Genomic DNA, 21,834 nt, shown 5'->3' on the forward strand with positions numbered 1-21,834 from the left:
CAACGAGCACCAGAGCATTTTAGTGCTCGCCCATCACTAATCAACTGTCCTAATAAAAGGACCATAGCCTTCACAAATGCCAGGACTGACAGCGATTTAGACTTCTTTGAACGACCAGATTCAGTTCTGCAGACCATCTCGTCCATAATGCAAGATAAAGGCAAAGAGCAATCACCATCATCTCATTTTGTCATTCCCATACAGAGCATAATTGGGAGCCAAAAAATACAATGCTCTGTCATGTTAGATTCTGGAGGATATAACGCTCGCGCCCTGACTGGGTGGCGCAAGCGAGGGATTGTGGTCCCACTGTGCCACAAACCAGACTACCCTGGAAGGGGCATGACTAAGCAGCTACCTTGGTGTAGCTGCCAGGTACCACTCTAGGGCAGTGTCTGGCTGTGGCAGCTGATCCCACTGAGTGACTGAGCACTAATAACAGGTGCGGGCAAGTACAGATGGGCACGACTGGTACTCTGACACTCTTAGCAGGCAGGAACGGCTGGTACTCTTGGCAGGCAGGCGGGCACGGCTGGCACTATTGGCAGGCGGGCATGGCTGGCACTATTGGCAGACAGGCGGGCACGGCTGGCACTTTTGGCAGGCAGGCGGGCACGGCTGGCACTCTTGGCAGGCAGGCAGGCATGGCTGGCACTCAGAGCAGAGCCGCAAGATGCGCAGCAGAGCAGAGCCGCAAGGTGCGCAGCAGAGCAGAACTGCAAGGTGTGGAGCAAAGAGCAGAACCGCAGGTTGCGGAGCTAAGAGCAGAACCGCAGGTTGCGGAGCAAAGAGCAGAACCACAGGTTGCGGAACAAAGAGCAGAACTGCAGGTTGGGGAGCAAAGAGCAAAGCTGCAGTATGCAGAGCAAAGAGCAGAGCCGCAGGTTGCAGAGCAAAGAGCAGAGCCACAGGTTGTGGAGCAAAGAGCAGAGATGCATGTTGCGGACCGATGAGCAGAGCCACAGGTTCAGAGCAAAGAGCAGAGCTGCTTGTTGTGGAGCAAAGAGCAGAGCCGCAGGATGTGGAGCAAAGAGCAGAGCCGCAGGTTTCAGAGGAAAGAGCAGAGCCGCAGGTTTCAGAGCAAAGAGCAGAGCCGTATGTTGTGGAGCAAGGAGCAGAGCCGCAGGTTGCAGAGCAAAGATGAGAGGAGTGAATACAAGGAAACACACAGCGGGATCTGGAAAGCTACAGAGAGAGATACAAACGGACACAGGAATAGGACCTAGTTCATACAGGGTCAGGTACGAGATAAGGTACAGGAACAAGGTTTCAGACCAGGATATGCAGCCACCTGGGAGGCAAAAATGAGAGACACAGGATACAGGTAAGGACCAGGGTTCGCAGACCCCTGGGAGGCGGAAACGAGAGATACAGCAAGACAGGACCTGGCAACTCAGCAGCAAGGCACTGACTGAGAGGGATTGTTGTTCAGGCATCCCCCTATGGGTGGGAATGCCTTAAGTACCTAAGGCCTCTTGGCAATTGGCTGGGGACAACTTAGGATGGTGCACATTGTCTCTATAAGAACCAGGAAGTGCCGCCCATAGCACACAGCCAGGAAATATGCAAAGAGCAGGCAGGAGACATGAGGTTCACAACATTTAGCAGGGAGAAAGCAGAACTCACAGCATGGCCTGGAGGGGAAAGTAAAATGGAGTATCTGCTTGATGGGAGATGGAAAGCCATGCAATGATGCTGGCAGGGTTGTTACAGAGGAGGGAATTTCATGCACTTACAATTCACACTTGACAAAAACATTGCAAGTAGGACTAAATCCATGCCCATCGATATGGAAACTGTGGATGGATCGCCTTTATCACCTGGACCTGTTACTCACAAGACAATTGAACTGGAAATTTGCATTAAACCAAATCATAATGAAGCGGTTAGTTTTCATCTTATTTAATCTCCAAAATTTCCAGTTATCCTAGGAATTCCCTGGTTTTCAATTCATAACCCATCCATCAACTGGGCATCAAGGACCATGACCTTTCCTTCTGAGAACAATTGCCATGCTAATGTATCTGTTTCCAAACAATTTCACATTTCCAAGATTTCTCATCAGAAGTTTAATAAACCACCACATCAGTACCAACAGTTCAGTGAGGTCTGCAGTAAGACGAAAGGCGATCAACTGTCTCCTCATCGTCTTTACGACTGTCCCATTGAATTGCTTCCTGGAGAGTCCATTCCATTTGGGTGAATTTACAATCTTTCTGAGCCAGAATTAAAAGAACTATAGGAATACCTAGATGAAAATTTAGAGAAAGGTTTTATTCAACCTTCTTCTTCTTCACCAGCTGGAGCACCCTTGCTTTTTGTAGAAAAGAAGGACTCAACCCTGCGGCCATGTATTGATTATAGAGAAATTAATAAAATTACAATTAAGAATTGCTACCCACTCCCCTTAATCCCTGAGTTGCCTGTGAGACTGCGTTCTGCCAGACTTTTTTACCAAACTTGATCTAAGAGGGGCTTATAATCTCATACGAATCCGCCGGGAAATGAGTGGAAAACTGCCTTTAGAACTAGATATGGACATTTTGAATATCTGGTTATGTCTTTCAGCCGTAGCAACGCCGCTGCCACCTTTCAGCACTTCATCAATTATTTTTTTTTAGATGTTTTGGATCAATTTGTTGATTATCTCGATGACATTCTTATATTTTCAGATACCTTGGAGCAGCATCGCAGACATGTCCAGTTAGTCCTGGAATGTCCATGGGAAAAGCATCTCTATATCAAACTCGAAAAATGTGAATTTGAACAAACCAGAACTCAATTTCTGGGATATATTATTTCCCCAGAAGGTCTGAGCATGGATCCCAGTAAAATCAGGGTGGTAGTTGACTGGCCCACCCCAAGAAATTTAAAAGACATTCAACGCTTTATAGCGTTTGCAAATTTCATTAAAGATTCACTAAAAACTTTTCAAATATAATCTTACCAATTACTTCACTCACAAAGAAAACCAGTGTTTTTTTGGTCTCCAGAGGCACAAATGGTGTTTGGCAAACTAAAGACACTTTTTACTTCTGCACCATTACTTGTCCATCCAAATCCTGAACTGCCATTTGTTGTCGAAGTAGACGCCTCAGACTGTGCGGTGGGTGCTGTTTTATTACAGCGAGTTGGAGACAAAATGCAGCTTCATCCATGTGCATTTCTTTCTCATACCATGTCAGCTGCTGAAAAGAACTATGACATTGGGAATAAGGAACTGTTAGCCATTAAAGTTGCCTCCTCTGAGCGGAGACATCTTTTGGAAAGGGCCAATCATCTAGTGACTGTTCTTACTGACCACAAAAAATTTGAATTTATTACACTTAAGAGGTTGTCTACAAGACAAGCACGTTGGGTCTTATTTTTCTCCAGGTTTAATTTTATAATTTCTTATTGGCCGAGAAATAGCATGGCTGATGCTCTGTCCAGGATTTTTGCTGAACCTGGACCTCATTAGAGGTCTAGCACTGACTGTACCATTCTACATTGAAAAATGTTGTGGGGAATACTGGACTCCAAAGAATTTTGGCAAAAATTAAAGAGGGATACCAAACTGACTTCTTTCTTAACCATACTTCTAAAGACATTGGTCATTCCTTTTAAGGAGGGATTTTGGATGCAAAACCACCAAATATATGTCCCCGAATATGCTCAATTTAAAGTCCTCAAATGTCTGCATGATTCTAAACTTATAGGACACCCTGGAGTATTGAAAACTCAAGAACTACTACTTTGTTCTTTTTGGTGGCTTTATTGTAGGAAGGATGTGAGAAAATATGTTTCTTCCTGTTTAACATGTGCACAGAACAAGAGGCCACAATCTTCTCCTCTAGGACGTCTGCAACCACTTTCAGTTCCATCTAGGCCTTGGGGATCAATCTCAATGGATTTTATAGTGGACCTACCTCCCTCAAAAGAAATGACTGTTATCCATGTTATGGTGTATCGGCTCACAAAGATGGCCCATTTTATCCCGACTAAAGGAATTCCTACCTCTGAACAAACCACAAAATTAGTGGTCAAAGAGGTATTCAAACTACTTGGAATTCCTGACAATGCCATTGCTGATAGAGGTTTTCAGTTTACGTCAAGATGTTGGAAAACCTTCTGCACAGCGTTAGGAGTTACTGTCAATTTGTCTACTGCCTTCCACCCACAATCCAATGGACAGACTGAAAGAACTAACCAAACCTTTGAACAATACCTGCGCTGTTATATTTCTTATCTATAAGATGACTGGGTGGATTATCTACCAACAGCAAAATTTGCATACTGTATAATAACTCCAAACACAGTTCTACATCCCAAAGCCTATTTTTTGCTAACTATGGCTTGCATCCGGTGTTTATTCCTAATCTTCCATTCCATAGAGTTTTGGGCCCCTACAATAACATTGCTCCCACTCCGATCTCCAAAGCATCCACCTCCACAATGAACGGTTCTTGGAGATCAGGTTGGATCAGAATGTGTGCACACATAAAACACTCTTTTAATCTTTCGAAAGCCCTGATAGCACTAGGCAGCCAAAACTTGAGATTTGCCCCCTTGTGTATATGGTCAGTAAGTGGTTTAGCAATCTGCAAAACACCTTGATAAACTGGACTAAACTATAATAGTTGGCGAATCTCAGAAAATGCTGCAAAGCCTTAAGATCATGAGATTGAACCCAATGAATTTTGGCCTGCACCTTCCCAGGGTCGTTTCTGAAACCATTCTGCTGACAAAATAAACCCCAAGAAAGAGATTTCCTTAACATGAAAAGCACATTTCTCTAATTTAGCAAATAAAGAGTTCTCGATCAATCTCTGTAACACAACACGAACATGCTCTTGGTGAGTGTCCAAATCTGGTGAGAAAATTAGAGTGTCATCCAGGTAAAACACAACATATCTTCCAATGCAATCAGAGAAAATATCATCCATACAATTTTGAAACACAGCAGGTGCATTAGATAATCCAAAAGGCATGACAAGGTTTTCAAAAAGACCCTCAGATGTTTAAAACACCATTTTCCACTCATCTCCCTTCCGTATGTGGATCAAAATGTAAGTCCCTGTAAGATCAAGTTTAGAAAACACCCTGGCCACCAGAAGCTGATTATATAGGTCGGGGATGAGTGGAAGTGTGTAGGTATTATTAACAATGATCTTATTTAGCTCTTGGAAATTAAGGAAAGGACTCTGGCTGGGATGGAGACACCCATCTTTCTTTTTAACAAATAATAATCCAGCAGCTATAGGGGAGGAAGGACGGATATGACCTTTCGGTAAAGTTTTATTAAAATATTCTTTCATGGCAGTCCATACAGGCCCCGACAAAATTGTAAAGGTGAGATTTTGGCAATTAGGCACTAGAAATAAGATCAATAGCACAGTCAGGGAAACGATGGGGAGGTAGTATCTGTGCCTCTTTTTCCAAGAACACATCTCCAAAGTCCTTCAGGTATCCCGGAACTCGGAAGACCCTTCAGACTAGCAGAGCATATTTGTACGTTTTTTAGACATTTCTTGTAACATTTCGGGCTCCATTTCACAATCGCCTTCTGAAACCAATCAATAACGGGATTGTGAATCTGCAACCATGGAAACCCCAATACCAATCCAGCAGGTAAATAATCGGACAAAAAACAGGAGATGGATTCAGAGTGCAGTGCTCCCACTTGTACAGTGAAATACACCTTTGCACTCTTGACCAAATTGTGACATAACGGTTTCTTGTCAAGGGTAATGACTCGAATGGGTCTTTTTCAACTAACTGTCCTTACCCCTAACTTCAGAACCAAATCAATAAAGTTAGAAGCAGACCCACAGTCAATGAACACCAATGTTGAGAATACCTGTTCTTGAAGGATAACATCGTATTTATCAGTACTTTATCAGAGGAAGAAAAATGTACCTGGGAGACTGGGTGACCTCCTCGGCCATCATCCAGACTCAGATGTTCTCCTGATGGTTTAATAACTTAAGGATGAGTTGGGCAATTCTTAAGAAAATGTCCAGAGAGACCACAGTATAGACAGAGTCCAAGATCTTACCTCTGTCTTCTCTGCAACACGAAGACTGGCAACTCTAAACTCGAGTAAATGGACCTACTCCGGGGAAGTATAAAGAGCAGCCTGCTATTCACCACATCTCTCATGGATTCTGTAGTTCATTCGTATGGCCTGAGTCATGGCCTCCATCAGCGAACAAGGTGCATCATGGAGGACCAGAGCATCCATGAGGGTTTCAGAAAGGCCTTTTCTGAACTGGCACCTGAGAGCAGCATTGTTCCATAGAACTTCAGTGGACCACTGTCGAAACTCAGTACAGTAGTCTTCAGCTGTGCGACCTCCTTGTGCCAGGTTCATGATCCTAGCCTCAGCTACCTGGATGCTGTCAGGTTTTCATATATCAGACCTAAACTGTCAAAAAAGACATCAACAGAAAACCATTTTGGGGCTTTTGGAGACAAAGAAAATGCCCAGGTCTGAGGACCCCCTCGCGGTAGTGAGATGATTATTCTGACCCGCTGGTGGACCCGAGGTGCAGGGTGAAAAATAACCTACAGCTTTCCCTGTATACCCTAAACTGGTCTTTCTTAGCCAAAAGTTTATCAGGGAGGTGTGAAATACGGGAAAATTATATCTAATTGATATCTAATGGAATTCCCTGTCAGATGCAGTGGCCCAAAGATACTCGCTCCAAACTCAGTCCCTACCATTGGCATTCTCCCAAGCCAAAAGGCAAGTCAATACAGGTTATACAATGAGACCTCATTATCCAGGGAAGGCACTTTCTTGGACAGAGCAGATCAATGTTTTTCTTTAATTAGCCCAAGCAAATAATCATTTGAAGCTCTCTCCAGGGGGGCTGAAAGACCATAGACTCTGTGTCTCCCAGCACCAAGTTCCGCAATTATCACAGGGGTGTGAATTCTTGTGCAGGACCAGCCAAGAGGAGAACTTTGTTTGACTCAAGCAGGCATCGTGGCACTACAGATTCCAGACCAGCAAAAGACTCTAAGATATTGAAACTAGAAAATGACCTATAATAAAAGAATGCAATATACAGTGGGGCAAAAAAGTATTTAGTCATTCAGCAATAGTGCAAGTTCCACCACTTAAAAAGATGAGAGGTGTCTGTAATTTACATCATAGGTAGACCTCAACTATGGGAGACAAACTGAGAAAAAAAAATCCAGAAAATCACATTGTCTGTTTTTTTATCATTTTATTTGCATATTATGGTGGAAAATAAGTATTTGGTCAGAAACAAAATTTCATCTCAATACTTTGTAATATATCCTTTGTTGGCAATGACAGAGGTCAAACGTTTTCTGTAAGTCTTCACAAGGTTGCCACACACTGTTGTTGGTATGTTGGCCCATTCCTCCATGCAGATCTCCTCTAGAGCAGTGATGTTTTTGGCTTTTCGCTTGGCAACACGGACTTTCAACTCCCTCCAAAGGTTTTCTATAGGGTTGAGATCTGGAGACTGGCTAGGCCACTCCAGGACCTTGAAATGCTTCTTACGAAGCCACTCCTTCGTTGCCCTGGCGGTGTGCTTTGGATCATTGTCATGTTGAAAGACCCAGCCACGTTTCATCTTCAATGCCCTTGCTGATGGAAGGAGGTTTGCACTCAAAATCTCACGATACATGGCCCCATTCATTCTTTCATGTACCCGGATCAGTCGTCCTGGCCCCTTTGCAGAGAAACAGCCCCAAAGCATGATGTTTCCACCACCATGCTTTACAGTAGGTATGGTGTTTGATGGATGCAACTCAGTATTCTTTTTCCTCCAAACACGACAAGTTGTGTTTCTACCAAACAGTTCCAGTTTGGTTTCATCAGACCATAGGACATTCTCCTAAAACTCCTCTGGATCATCCAAATGCTCTCTAGCAAATTTCAGATGGGCCCGGACATGTACTGGCTTAAGCAGTGGGACACGTCTGGCACTGCAGGATCTGAGTCCATGGTGGCGTAGTGTGTTACTTATGGTAGGCCTTGTTACATTGGTCCCAGCTCTCTGCAGTTCATTCACTAGGTCCCCCGTGTGGTTCTGGGATTTTTGCTCACCGTTCTTGTGATCATTCTGACCCCACAGGGTGGGATTTTGCGTGGAGCCCCAGATCGAGGGAGATTATCAGTGGTCTTGAATGTCTTCCATTTTCTAATTATTGCTCCCACTGTTGATTTCTTCACTCCAAGCTGGTTGGCTATTGCAGATTCAGTCTTCCCAGCCTGGTGCAGGGCTACAATTTTGTTTATGGTGTCCTTTGACAGCTCTTTGGTCTTCACCATAGTGGAGTTTGGAGTCAGACTGTTTGAGGGTGTGCACAGGTGTCTTTTTATACTGATAACAAGTTTAAACAGGTGCCATTACTACAGGTAATGAGTGGAGGAAAGAGGAGACTCTTAAAGAAGAAGTTACAGGTCTGTGAGAGCCAGAAATCTTGATTGTTTGTTTCTGACCAAATACTTATTTTCCACCATAATATGCAAATAAAATGATAAAAAAACAGACAATGTGATTTTCTGGATTTTTATTTCTCAGTTTGTCTCCCATAGTTGAGGTCTACCTATGATGTAAATTACAGACGCCTCTCATCTTTTTAAGTGGTGGAACTTGTACTATTGCTGAATGACTAAATACTTTTTTGCCCCACTGTATCTGTGCCTAGCTGAGCACATAATCGGAATCTGCATTTCCTCCACAAGGCCATCCCATGCAGACACCTGTAGATCTCTTCGTTATTGAGTTATAAAGCATAGCTACCAGGAATTACATACGGTAGGCATATTTGGTCTCCCTGCACAGATAAAATCCAGCAGAATCCAGTGGCGCCGCCGCCGTCTTAGTTAGCCCGTCGGGTGGAAAGTTATGAGCATGCACAATTCTGGACAGAAAACCATACTCTCAGATATGGGAGGAGAGAGGCTGCACAAGCCCAGCGGTGGGCACAGCGTGTGGGAGGGGGCAGCATAGGGGATAAAAGGCAGCTCCTCATTTTGGACTCAGTCTATCTACTGGCAGGGGGCCTGTAAGCTGACGCGGCTAGAGGATCACGTAACAAAGATTTGGACCTGTGATCCATCAGCGCCTCCCTGTGGTCACATGCTACATCATAACACGGTAATCGCAATCTATCTATACCCTACCCTTGTACTACACTCTTGACTGTATACTTGCATATCTGTTATTGTAAATATATACAGTACCTGTATATTTCTAGTGTGCCTTTTGGCGATTAAATATAAAATTAATCTTGGGCTGCTCTTTTATCTCAATTCACGAATCCCCATGTCCACACGCTCAGTTGGTTATTAGATGCTACCTAGGTTGGTTTCTGACCTGATATAAGCCTGCTGTCAAACGGGGCTTATATCAAACGAGGAACTGGTGGCAGCATACAGTACTGTGTTAGTGAGAAGCTCTGACAGTGACGACTGGGAGGTTTATATACACACGTGGTCAAAATTGTTGGTACCTCTCGTTTAATGACAGAAAAACCTACAATGGTCACAAAAATAACTTGAATCTGACAAAAGTAATAATGAATAAAAAATCTTAGAAAATGAACAAATGAAAGTCAGACATTGCTTTTCAGCCATGCTTCTACAGAATAAAAAAAAAAAAAAAAACTTGTGAAAAAGGCCTGGACAGAAATGATGGTACCCTTAACTTAATATTTTGTCGCACAACCTTTTGATACAATCACTGCAATCAAATGATTCCTGTAACTGTCAATGAGACTTCTTCACCTCTCGACAGGTATTTTGGCCCACTCCTCAAGAGCAAACTGCTCCAGTTGTCTCGTGTTTGTAGGTTGCTTTTTCCAGACGGCATGTTTCAGCTCTTTGCAAAGATACTCAATAGGATTTAGGTCAGGGCTCATAGAAGGCAACTCAAGATAAGTCCAAGGTTTTCTGCTTAGCCATTCTTGGGTGTTTTTAGCTGTGTGTTTTGGGTCATTTTCCTGTTGCAAGACCCATGACCTGCGAATGAGACCAAGCTTTCTGACACTGGGCAGCACATTTCTCTCTAGAATCCCTTCATAGTCTTGAGATGTCATTGTACCCTTCACAGATTCTAGACACCCTGTGCCAGTTGCAGCAAAGCAGCCCCAGAACATAACAGAGCCTCCTCCATGTTTCACAGTAGGGACAGTGTTCTTTTCTTGATATGCTTCATTTTTCCGTCTGTGAACATAGAGCTGATGTGCCTTACCGAAAAGTTCAATTTTTGTCTCATCTGTCCATAGGACATTCTCCCAGAAGCTTTGTGGCTTGTAAACATGTACTTTGGCAAATTCCAGTCTGGCTTTTTTATGATTTTTTTTCAACAACGGTGTCCTCCTTGGTCGTCTCCCATGACATCCACTTTGGCTCATATAGCGACGGATGGTACGATCTGACACTGATGTTCCTTGAGCTTGAAGTTCACCTTTAATCTGCTTAGAAGTTTTCCTGGGCTCTTTTGTTACCATTCATATTATCCGTCTCTTTGATTTGTCATCAATTTTCCTCCTGCGGCCACGTTCAGGGAGGTTGGCTACAGTCCCATGGCTCTTATATTTTTGAATAATATGTGCAACTGTAGTAACAGGAACATCAAGCTGCTTGGAGATGGTCCTATAACTTTTACCTTTAACAGGTTTGTCTATAATTTTCTTTCTAATCTCCTGAGACAACTCTTTCCTTCGTTTCCTCTGCTCCATGTTGAGTGTGATACACACCATGTCACCAAACAGCACAGTGATTATCTGTAGCCCTATATACAGGCCCATTCACTGATTACAAGATTGTAGACACCTGTGTTGCTAGTTAGTGGACACACCTTGATTTAACACGTCCCTTTTGTCACATTATTTTCAGGGGTACCATCATTTCTGTCAGGCCTGTTTCATGAGTTTTATTTTTTTTTTAATTCTGTGGAAGCATGGTTGAAAAGCAATGTCTGACTTTCAATTGTTCATTTTCATAGATCTTTTATTTATTATTACTTTTGTCAGATTCAAGTTATTTCTGTTACCGTTGTGGGTTTTTCTGTCTTTAAGCGAGGGTTATCAACAATTTTGACCATGTATATATATATATATATATATATATATATATATATATATATATATATATATATATATATATATATATATATATACATACACTCACCGGCCACTTTATTAGGTACACCATGCTAGTAACGGGTTGGACCCCCTTTTGCCTTCAGAACTGCCTCAATTCTTCGTGGCATAGATTCAACAAGGTGCTGGAAGCATTCCTCAGAGATTTTGGTCCATATTGACATGATGGCATCACACAGTTGCCGCAGATTTGTCGGCTGCACATCCCAAAGATGCTCCATACAAGGCAGGATGGATCCATGCTTTCATGTTGTTTACGCCAAATTCTGACCCTACCATCCGAATGTCGCAGCAGAAATCGAGACTCATCAGACCAAGCAACGTTTTTCCAATCTTCTACTGTCCAATTTCGATGAGCTTGTACAAATTGTAGCCTCAGTTTCCTGTTCTTAGCTGAAAGGAGTGGTACCCGGTGTGTGGTCTTCTGCTGCTGTAGCCCATCTGCCTCAAAGTTCGACGCACTGTGCGTTCAGAGATGCTCTTAGGCCTACCTTGGTTGTAACGGGTGGCGATTTGAGTCACTGTTGCCTTTCTATCAGCTCGAACCAGTCTGCCCATTCTCCTCTGACCTCTGGCATCAACAAGGCATTTCCGCCCACAGAACTGCCGCTCACTGGATTTTTTTTCTTTTTCGGACCATTCTCTGTAAACCCTAGAGATGGTTGTGCGTGAAAATCCCAGTAGATCAGCAGTTTCTGAAATACTCAGACCAGCCCTTCTGGCACCAACAACCATGCCACGTTCAAAGGCACTCAAATCACCTTTCTTCCCCATACTGATGCTCGGTTTGAACTGCAGGAGATTGTCTTGACCATGTCTACATGCCTAAATGCACTGAGTTGCCGCCATGTGATTGGCTGATTAGAAATTAAGTGTTAACAAGAAGTTGGACAGGTGTACCTAATAAAGTGGCCGGTGAGTGTATATATACACATACATATACACACACAGTTATATAAAAAAGTTTGTGCACCCCTATTAATCTTAAGCTTAATGTTTTACAAAAATTGTTTTTTTTTTGCAACAGCTATTTCAGTTTCATATATCTAATAACTTTTTTGGTTTTGTAACCTCATTGAGCTTTGAACTTCATAGCATAGCCAGGTGTATGCAATCATGAGAAAAGCTTCTTAAAGTGGCCACTTGCAAGTTGTTCTCCTGTTTGAATCTCCTCTGAAGACTGGCATCATGGGCTCCTCAAAACAACTGTCAAATGATCTGAAAACAAAGATTATTCAACATAGTTGTTCAGGGGAAGGATACAAAAAGCTGTCTCAGAGATTTAACCTGTCAATTTCCCCTGTGAGGAACATAGTAAGGAAATGGAAGAACACAGGTACAGTTCTTGATATGGCCAGAAGTGGCAGGCCAAGAAAAACATCAGAAAGGCAGAGAAGAAGAACGGTGAGATCAGTCAAGGACAATCCTCAGCCCACCTCCAGAGAGCTGCAGCATCAACTTGCTGCAGATGGTGTCACTGTGCATCGGTCAACTATACAACGCACTTTGCACAAGGAGAAGCTGTATGGGAGAGTGATGCGAAAGAAGCCGTTTCTGCAAGCACGCCACAAACAGAGTTTGCTGAGGTATGCAAAAGCACATTTGGAGAAGCCAATTTCTTTTTGGAAGAAGGTCCTGTGGACTGATGAAACCAAGATTGAGTTGTTTGGTCATACAAAAAGGCGTTATGCATGGCGGCAAAAAAACACAGCATTCCAAGAAAAACACTTGCTACCCACAGTAAAATTTGGTGGCGGTTCCATTATGCTTTGGGGCTCTGTGGCCAATGCCGGCACCGTGAATCTTGTTAAAGTTGAGGGACGCATGGATTCCTCTCAGTATCAGCAGATTCTTGACAATAATGTTCATGATTCAGTGACAAAGTTGAAGTTACGCAGGGGATGGATCTTTCAGCAAGACAATGATCCAAAACACCGCTCCAAATCTACTCAGGCATTCATGCAGAGGAACAATTACACTGTTCTGGAATGGCCATCCCAGTCCCCAGACCTGAATATCATTGAACATCTGTGGGATCATTTGAAGAGGGCTGTCCATGCTCGGCGACCATCAAACTTAACTGAACTGGAATTGTTTTGTAAAGAGGAATGGTCAAAAATACCTTCATCCAGGATCCAGGAACTCATTAAAAGCTACAGGAAGCGACTAGAGGCTGTTATTTTTGCAAAAGGAGGATCTACTAAATATTAATGTCACTTTTCTGGTGAGGTGCCCATACTTATGCACCTGTCAAATTTTGTTTGAATGCAGATTGCACATTTTCTGTTAGTACAATAAACCTCATTTCAAGGCAGAAACATTACTGTGTCCAACAGTTATTAGATATAAAAATGAAATAGCTGTTGCAAAAAAAAACAATTTTTATAAAACATTAAGTTTAAGATTAATAGGGGTGCCAAACTTTTTCATATAACTGTATATCCCCAGCCTGGACTGGTGATGTATATCTCCCCTCACTGGGAGTGCCTCAATAACTCGTACCAATAAGGGAAGCCTTTCCGGTGACTATTTGCCCTCTGTGCAGTTCCCTGACTGACCTGGGGCAAGTGGTGGCTCTAGATAGCCAATCCCTGCTAGGTCCTCCTCTCCCCTCCCCAGAGGTGAATGAACTTGACACACCCCTTCCCCTGTGCCATCCCTCACAGGAGGGATATCTCAAGTTCGGGAGAGACCAACTGTACATCAGAGGGTACTGATGTCACAGTTACTGCCAGCATTGGGGGCAATGGGGGGTCTTCATCAATTTATTTATCTTACCCTGCAACTAATACTGTGATGACTGCAGACTCTGGCAATCCTTACCCAGATCCTTAATCATCTGCATCAAATTCGCAACCTGGTCATAAAGAGTGTGAACAGGATCCATACTGGTGAAAAAGTGAAACATATTGGCCAGACATAATGTGCTCCTAGTCACTTCTCACGACCAAGCCGTGAGTCAGAATGGTCAAGGATTCCAAAGTCAAAAGCCAGGAGGGTATGAAGAGAGAAAAGCTTGGTCAGGTAACGTTCCGAGGTCAGACTACCTGGAGGATAACGGATCTGAGCAAAAGGGGTTAAACAGATGGATGGTCAGAATGAAGTCCAAGGTCAGGCAACAAAAGATCAAGCATGCAGAACTCAAGGCACGAGTACAAACCTCACTAGCTGAATGTACATCTGGCAGAGGTCTGAGAGAAACAGCTCAGTTAAGTAGCATGGCATTTACCCGGGATAATGAACACTTGGAGATAGCTGACTCCTCCCAATCTAAGATTGGATAGTCGGCCTGTCAATCAAGACACTAACAGCTAAGCACGCCCCTGTACCAGATTGGTTGGCTAAGCTGTCAATTAAAGTAATGACAGCTTCAACACGTCCCTTTACCGGATTGGACGGCCAAGCTGTCAGTAACTGCATCCCAGACACACTGAGGGGTGGAACAGTGACACAGTGATTTTCTATTCAGCACAGTGTCTCCAAGGACCTATGAAGCAAAGCTTTCTCTGGCAAGGATGATTAGGTCTGACCAGATTTTATAGGGAGAGGAAATTACCAGGTCAGGAACAGCTGTGAGATGGAGCTGCAAGTTTCTATCCAGCATAGAAAGGGTTGTTAACATGTTCAGCACCAAATGAAACTAAATCCATTTAATGTGAAACACAAACATATTGGCTAAATGGAAGATCTGTGATTCACAATACATAGTGACTTTCTAACTGCAGATCTCCAAGTACGTGACCCGCTTGTGACACTACCTCATGCTGTCCACAGATTACACAGCAAAAACCTACTGACAGATTCCCTTTAAAGCTAGCTGGTTTAACTTCCTACATTAGCAATTTGATGATAATTATTTTGTTGATAAGTGTCTTTCAATGGAATTTCCATAATCATGTTAATACTTCAAGACCTTTTCAACCTTTGTTCTCACTGGGTTGTTCAGGAGAGAATTCCAGATGGAAAAAATATGCCATTGCTTGGATAATTTTCTATTTACTGGTTGTAATAACTCTATATTATGCAATTATTTGTTGAATACATTTATTGAGTTTGAGGTTTGTAATTACTTTGGTTTGCTATCAGTCAATAAAAAGATCAATACAATACTTTTTTCCTGGAAAATCTGCCACTATTTTTGTTTGTATTTCAAACTTTACGCTATTTGTCGTGCTGCACAAATAAAGTGATACCTTTATCCTATGGCTCAATGATCAAATACATGCTGAAAAAAACATTTAGTTTTAAGGTTGCATTATTCTAAGAGCCATATGTTTTACAATTTTCCATTAGTAGAGTTATATCAGTGCCTATTTCTGCATAACAAGCTTAAGACTTAATTGGTACCATTTTTGTGGTAAATGCAAATTTTTTATTGCATTTTATTATACTTTTTGGGAGGCGAAATGGACAATAAAAACAGAAATTCTAGATTATACAGTATATTCAAGTTTTAAACACCTTTGTTCCGTGGGACAGTGCAATCACAATATTTACGAAATTTACATATTTTTTTAATGTTTTGTTACTTTTGCACAAAAATAATTTTTTTTGTTCATCTCTAAAGATGAGATAATTGCTTTGCCCAAGGGCTCTTTCACACGTCCATGTCTCCGATACGTGTGGTGACAGTTTTCACATGTACCGGAGACACAATCAAGTGAATGGGTCTATGCCATGCCAGTGTGTTTCCAAGGACTGTGTGACTGTGGGCAAAACAGTCTAACTTGTTAATTTTTTACCTGCAGCACAGGCTGCAAAACGTCCCACACATGTGCATGTAGATGACACACTGGGAAGTCATACGTGTGACACGTACTGGCGCTTGAGAAGCAGCCGTACAGTAAGCGCTGTTCCCCGGCGCCAGGTGCTCAGCGCGAGCAAGGGAGAATGATGAGAGTTATATTCAAATGATAATAATGAGAGCATGTGGCGGCTGATGAGACTATAACCCATTAGCCTACACCTGCTGCCGCTAATATCAGTGAGAGCAGGTGGCGACTGATGTGAGTATTCATCACCAACCGCCTGCGCTATAAATAAATAAATACATTTTAAAAAATCCGGCGTGGATTCCCTTGTATTTTCTATAATCAGCCAGTCGGTGCTCTGTATACTCAGCGGTGACTGAACCAGCACCAGCGCTGCTCCCCCATGATTGAAACGGGAACGCTGCTGGGGAGAATAAAGTTAATTTTCTCTCTTAAACGTTAGGCTACGTGCAGGCACCGGGGATCACAATAATGCTATTAACTTGCAGATTAACCCCATATCTCAATGTTAATAGCATTTTTTCTGGTGACAGGTTCTCTTTAATGTCTCCATCAAAATATGCAAGAGTGTACAAATGTGGAGGTGTTTCCCAAGCAGAGTGTTGCAGGTACGTATTGGGCTGTATCAGGTATTGAGGAGCTTGTAGAGGGCTTTCAGACATCTGTGACATAGTGTCCTCACGAGCTGTGAGATCCTGGACAAGCTTCGGTTGACTTGTAGTGAGTTGCATTACCAGTCCCAGCATATTATCCATATCCCACGGCAAAGGTGTCATTGCTGTTGCACCTTTGGGGTCCATGGTCTTCAGATTCTGTTAGGCTCACTTTGTGAAGTGAACCAGCTAAGTCCCAAGTTCAGTGGGTACATGGTCCCGGGCGTCACTGCAGTTGGTAGGATGAAACGAAGGGGGCAAGGACATGGTACACTCAAGAGTCTCAAGAGTCGCAGGACACATGTAATGTAGTCAGCAAGGAAAGAGGCAGGTTAGCATATTGTGCACATGAAGTGGAGAAAATCAAACAAAAAGTATTGAAACACAATTTGGTGTGTCAGTGAGCCTTAAAAAGGCCTAGTGAGGCGATGTCATTGATCAATACTAGGCAACTTGCAAAACCAGACGTGGATCACAACAGAGGGCAGCGGACCTAGTGGAAGGAAGCATGGACTGGAATATCGTGGACAGGTATTAAACAGATACAGGCTCAGCTTCTGAGCCCTCTTCACACACAGATTGGGCCAAACAATATTGGGCATTCAATAATAGTAAGGGGTTAAAATTGGGATTTGAGGTACATACGCACAATGTCAGTAAGAGGTTAAAACTGGGATATTGTCATGACTCTGGAAGGGATTATTCAGCCTCCGTTCTGGTCAGGGCAGGGTTAACTAGGATTGCCTCTCTCTGGTTCTGGGGCAGCTATTTAATGCTGCTGGTTCATGGGTCAGGTGTCAGTGATACTTCCGTTTACTCGGCTTGTGGTTTCTGACCAAGGTTACTCTATGTAATAGCTGTGCCTCAGTGTCTGTGTGCTTTGCTGTGTATGACCCAATACTGTCCCCTGACTCCTGCCTCTGTTTTCTGCTCGGTACTGTTCTGTCCTTCCTGGTTCTCTGACCCCTTCACTTGTCTTGATTTACTCTTTGGTTTTGTCCCTGGTACCTTGCTCTCATCTGGCTTTTGACCCTTGGCTTCCCACTGACTACGTCATTGTTCTCTGTCCTGTGCTCCGCTCTCTCAGCTATCTCCCAGTCCTCTCGTGCGGTAGCTCTGCCCCTCTGCAGTCATGTGACTATCTTGTCTCAGGTCCTGTGCTTACTGCATGAACCGTGCTCCGTGCTCCTTACACTTCCGTCCCTTGGTCCCGGACCCCAGCTTGCGCCATCTAGGCCACAGTGACACTGTCAGTGGCACTACAGATATTAGGCTTCTTTAAAGTACACTGAAAAAAACATTTTTTTATTTATCTATTTTTACTATACTTACTAGTCCTTACTAGTACAATACTTACTAGTGCTATGATTGCATTGATAATACACTGCACTTTTAATGTGCAGAGCATTACCTAAACTGGCAGGTAGCCTATTAGACCCTGTGAAGAATATTGGAGATATAATTTCATGTCAATCATTTGTATAATATTTCGCATGGGATTATAAAACCTCCTTCCTTTGTGCAGCTGTAACAGGAAACCTGGCTCAGCATGGAGGCCAAGCCTTCTCAGCTTCAGAGAACAAATTCCCGCCCCCACCAGCAGCTAGGATACAAGCTCCTACAGAAAGACCCAATGGTAATACCATGTGGTTTAACTGCTTTGTTGAGTCAGCTATGATTTCATAAGAAGAATATGGACTTATAGTACATCGTAGTCATACACCGGTTACATTTTCGAGATCTCTGGAACGGTCCAAACACCTTCCAGGGTTTTGATCTATTCTAGCACCCTAGGGTGGGATGATATGTAGAATGGATAGCAGGAGCCAGGTGGCAAAGCTGTGTTTGATCTCAATGTGTAGCAGGGAACCGGCCAGATCCGATGACATCAAAACCGCCTCTCTAGGACAATTCAATAAGGAGTTAACCCATCTTAGGTTTTGAAGTTTTTAGCTGCTAGTGGCAAAGTGGAGGGGATTTAGGTTCAGCCCAGAGAGCAGTAGGGGAGTGACCCAAAGGGAATAAAGGCTAGTGTAAGGTCATGTGGTCTCTCTCTCTGTGTTAAACTTGCTGTTTACTTCAAAAGTGGGGAACATGTCCAGTAACGTGCTGTGAAGGAACTAGAAATCAGCTGGCAGTTCATGCCCCTGTGGTCAAGCACACACGGATGAGCATCAAACTGGTAAGTGACATGATCCATTTGCTCATATCTTTTGTACTTCAACCGTATTTGCATATCTGGCCATTGTATATGTATAACCATTGTGTACATAGTGTTTTGTCTAGTGTGCGCTTAAGATGATTAAATACATAATTTAATCTTGGGCTGCTCTTTTATCTCCATCCATGAATCCTCACGTCCGTATTCTCGGTTTAACTTTCCATCTTACTGGGGCAGGTTTCTGGCCCAATATAACTCGTTAATGGACTGTGCTTACATCTAACGAGGTACTGGCGATGGTCCTACCAGGCTGGCAGCGGTCTCTTTCACTGGTGCTAGTGAAAGGGGCATTTCAGCCTGTCAGGGTTGTAGGCGAGTGTGGTGCCATGTCTGTGACTGTGTGGGCCACATCCTCTCACTCACCTGCCTCCCTGGGCCTGTGTGGACAGAGGGTGTCTGTGTAAAACTGTACCAAGCTGACCTTGTCTATGACCATATCCCCAGATAGTGCAGAACGTCACATTGGTGCAAGTAGGAAGACTGCACCATGTGATCCTTCTGATGTAATAGTGACGTTAGGCAGGGTGGGGAGGTGCGGGTTTATCACAGACCCCGACTCGAGTGAGATCTGTTGGTATTTGGTATATAGCAGACACAAAGGCCATCGCTGCCATAGCAAACATTGGCACTATGCAATCACACTGCGGGGGTACTGATGGGCTGACAGAAGGAATTATTTCCCTCTATCAAACTTCTTATATGGCACTTTGACTACAGCAGTATCTGATCTGAGGGGTTAAAGTGCTGGGATTTGAGCTCTCTTCAGTCCAAGCACAAGCAGCAGGAGCTTTTCTGAGTATTAGGGCTCATTTCCACTTGCGAGGAAAACGGACGAGTGCAATCCGATAAAAAATCGGATTGCACTCGGACCAATGTTATTCAATAGGTGTCTTTTCATTTGCGATTTTTTTCTCAGCCGAAATCGGACTGAGAAAAAAATCGCAGCATGCTGCGATTTGCTGCGAGTCTCGGACGAGACTCGCCAATGCAAGTCAATGGGTGCGAGAAAAAAAACGCATGGAATACGGACCATCCGTATTCCGTCTGTTTTTTACGGATACATTACCATTCTGTGGCATAGAACACTGTAAATGGTCCTGTAAATGACTGTATAAAAATAGTTGCAGAGAAAAAAAAAACGGATTGCATACGGATGTCATACGGATGTAAAACGGATGGTGCGATTAAAAATCGCATTGCACTCGCATGACAATCGCATGACAATCGCATACGCTACATCCGTTTTTTCGGTCCAGATTACGGACAGTTTTTTCTCTTGCAAGTGGAAATGAGCCCTTACAGCCAGCTCCTGCTATGGATGGCACTGGAACAACTCTTGTGTTTCCTATCCTCATATTTTTAACTCTTACCTGCTGATTTGCCTCGAGCCTGTATGGAGTATGCAGGTCCAGCACTCTGGCCAAAACGTGTTAGGCATGGTTCCACATAATATCGAGGTCCTGGACTACAATCAATGACATGAGCTAGTGAAAAAAGACAAACAAAGAAATCCCATATACTAAAAGTAGAGATAAAAAAAATAGAATGAAGCAAAATATTGTCATGCTAAATATGAAAGCATAGAATGTAACATGTGTGGTGATACGCTACCTGAGGGTGTTGGGGAACACTCGCTTAGCATGGGATTTAAGCACTCAGGCACGATTTCTCCACTTTAAACAGTCTATTCTGGTTTATTAAACGTCATAAACCATAACACAAACAGTTCATTATATATGGCTTTACACATGGGCGGACATACCGCCTGTTCAACCTGTGCAGCTGCACAGGGGCCCGGAGGCTCCAGGGGGCCCCTGCAGGCAGGGCCGGCGTTAGGGGCAGGCAGCTGGCTAGGTCCTCGCTCCCCCAGGGGCCCCCAGCTAGCGGCACATCATGCAGCTGCTATGGGGCCCTTGTGAGGCAGGGGGCACGCCTGCCGCCAGCGCCGACTCCCCCGCCGCATTTAACTATACCGGCGTCTGCCGGTACAGTTCAAAGCAATGATGGAGGAGAGAGCGTCAGCTGACGCTCCATCTCTCATCTTTTCCCGCTCTGCCTCTGACAGACACTGCCGCGCACTCACTGTGTGCTGGCAGGAGCAGGAACTGGAAGCAGCGCGGGCACGAGGAGAGGTGAGGAGTGTGCTGTGTTGTTTGTTGTTTTTTTTTTACTCTATAACTGAGTACTGGACTGTGGGGCCATTCTGGGGGGGAGAGCTGCGCTGTATACTATGAGGCAGTGTGCTGTATACTATGAGGCTGCGCTGTATACCATGAGGCTGTGTGCTGTATACCATGAGGCTGTGTGCTGTATACCATGAGGCTGCGCTGTATACTATGAGGCTGCGCTGTATACTATGAGGCTGCGCTGTATACTATGAGGCTGCACTGTATACTATGAGGCTGTTCTGTATACTATGAGGCTGCGCTGTATACTATGAGGCTGTTCTGTATACTATGAGGCTGCGCTGTATACTATGCGGGCAGTGCTGTATACTATGAGGCTGCGCTGTATACTATGCGGACTGTGTTGTATACTAAGGTGGGTACATTATACGTTATCTTCTATGGGGGACGCTGTGTTATATACTATGGGGGGTGCATTGTATTCTATGGGGGCTACATTATATTCTATGGGGAGGTGGGCTGTATTATATTCTATGGGGGCTGTATTACATTTTATGAGGGAGGATTGCATCATACTCTTTGATGGGACTACATTATATTCTATGGGGAGGTGGGCTGTATTATATTCTATGGGGGGCTGTATTATATTTATATTCTATGAGGGGTGATTGCATCATACTTTATGGGGGGGCTACATTATACTATATGAGGGTGGCTGCATTATATTCCATGGGGGTTACATCATACTTTGTGGGGTGGCTGCATTATGCTCTATGGGGTGGCTGCATTATACTATATGTGGGCTGCATTATACTGTATCAAGGACTATGGGGAATACATTATACTATATGAAGAACTATGGGGTGCATTATACTGTGGGAAGTGAATTATAGGACTGAGGACTGAGGAGTGTATTATACTATATGGAGGAT

General features: G+C 43.6%; 1 protein-coding gene across 1 annotated transcript in view; it reads right to left on the reverse strand.

Moving 5' to 3' along the window:
- The window catches only part of CIMAP1D (CIMAP1 family member D), a 122,271-nt gene that overhangs the window by 57,590 nt on the left and 42,847 nt on the right, over nt 1-21,834 (reverse strand). Inside the window, exon 3 of the mRNA XM_077253977.1 lies at nt 20,147-20,260. Within this exon, the coding sequence (XP_077110092.1) occupies nt 20,147-20,260 (114 nt within the window). The remainder of the gene's footprint in view (nt 1-20,146; nt 20,261-21,834) is intronic.

Source organism: Ranitomeya variabilis, chromosome 1 (genome assembly GCF_051348905.1).
Source record: "Ranitomeya variabilis isolate aRanVar5 chromosome 1, aRanVar5.hap1, whole genome shotgun sequence".
Lineage (NCBI taxonomy): Eukaryota > Metazoa > Chordata > Amphibia > Anura > Dendrobatidae > Ranitomeya > Ranitomeya variabilis.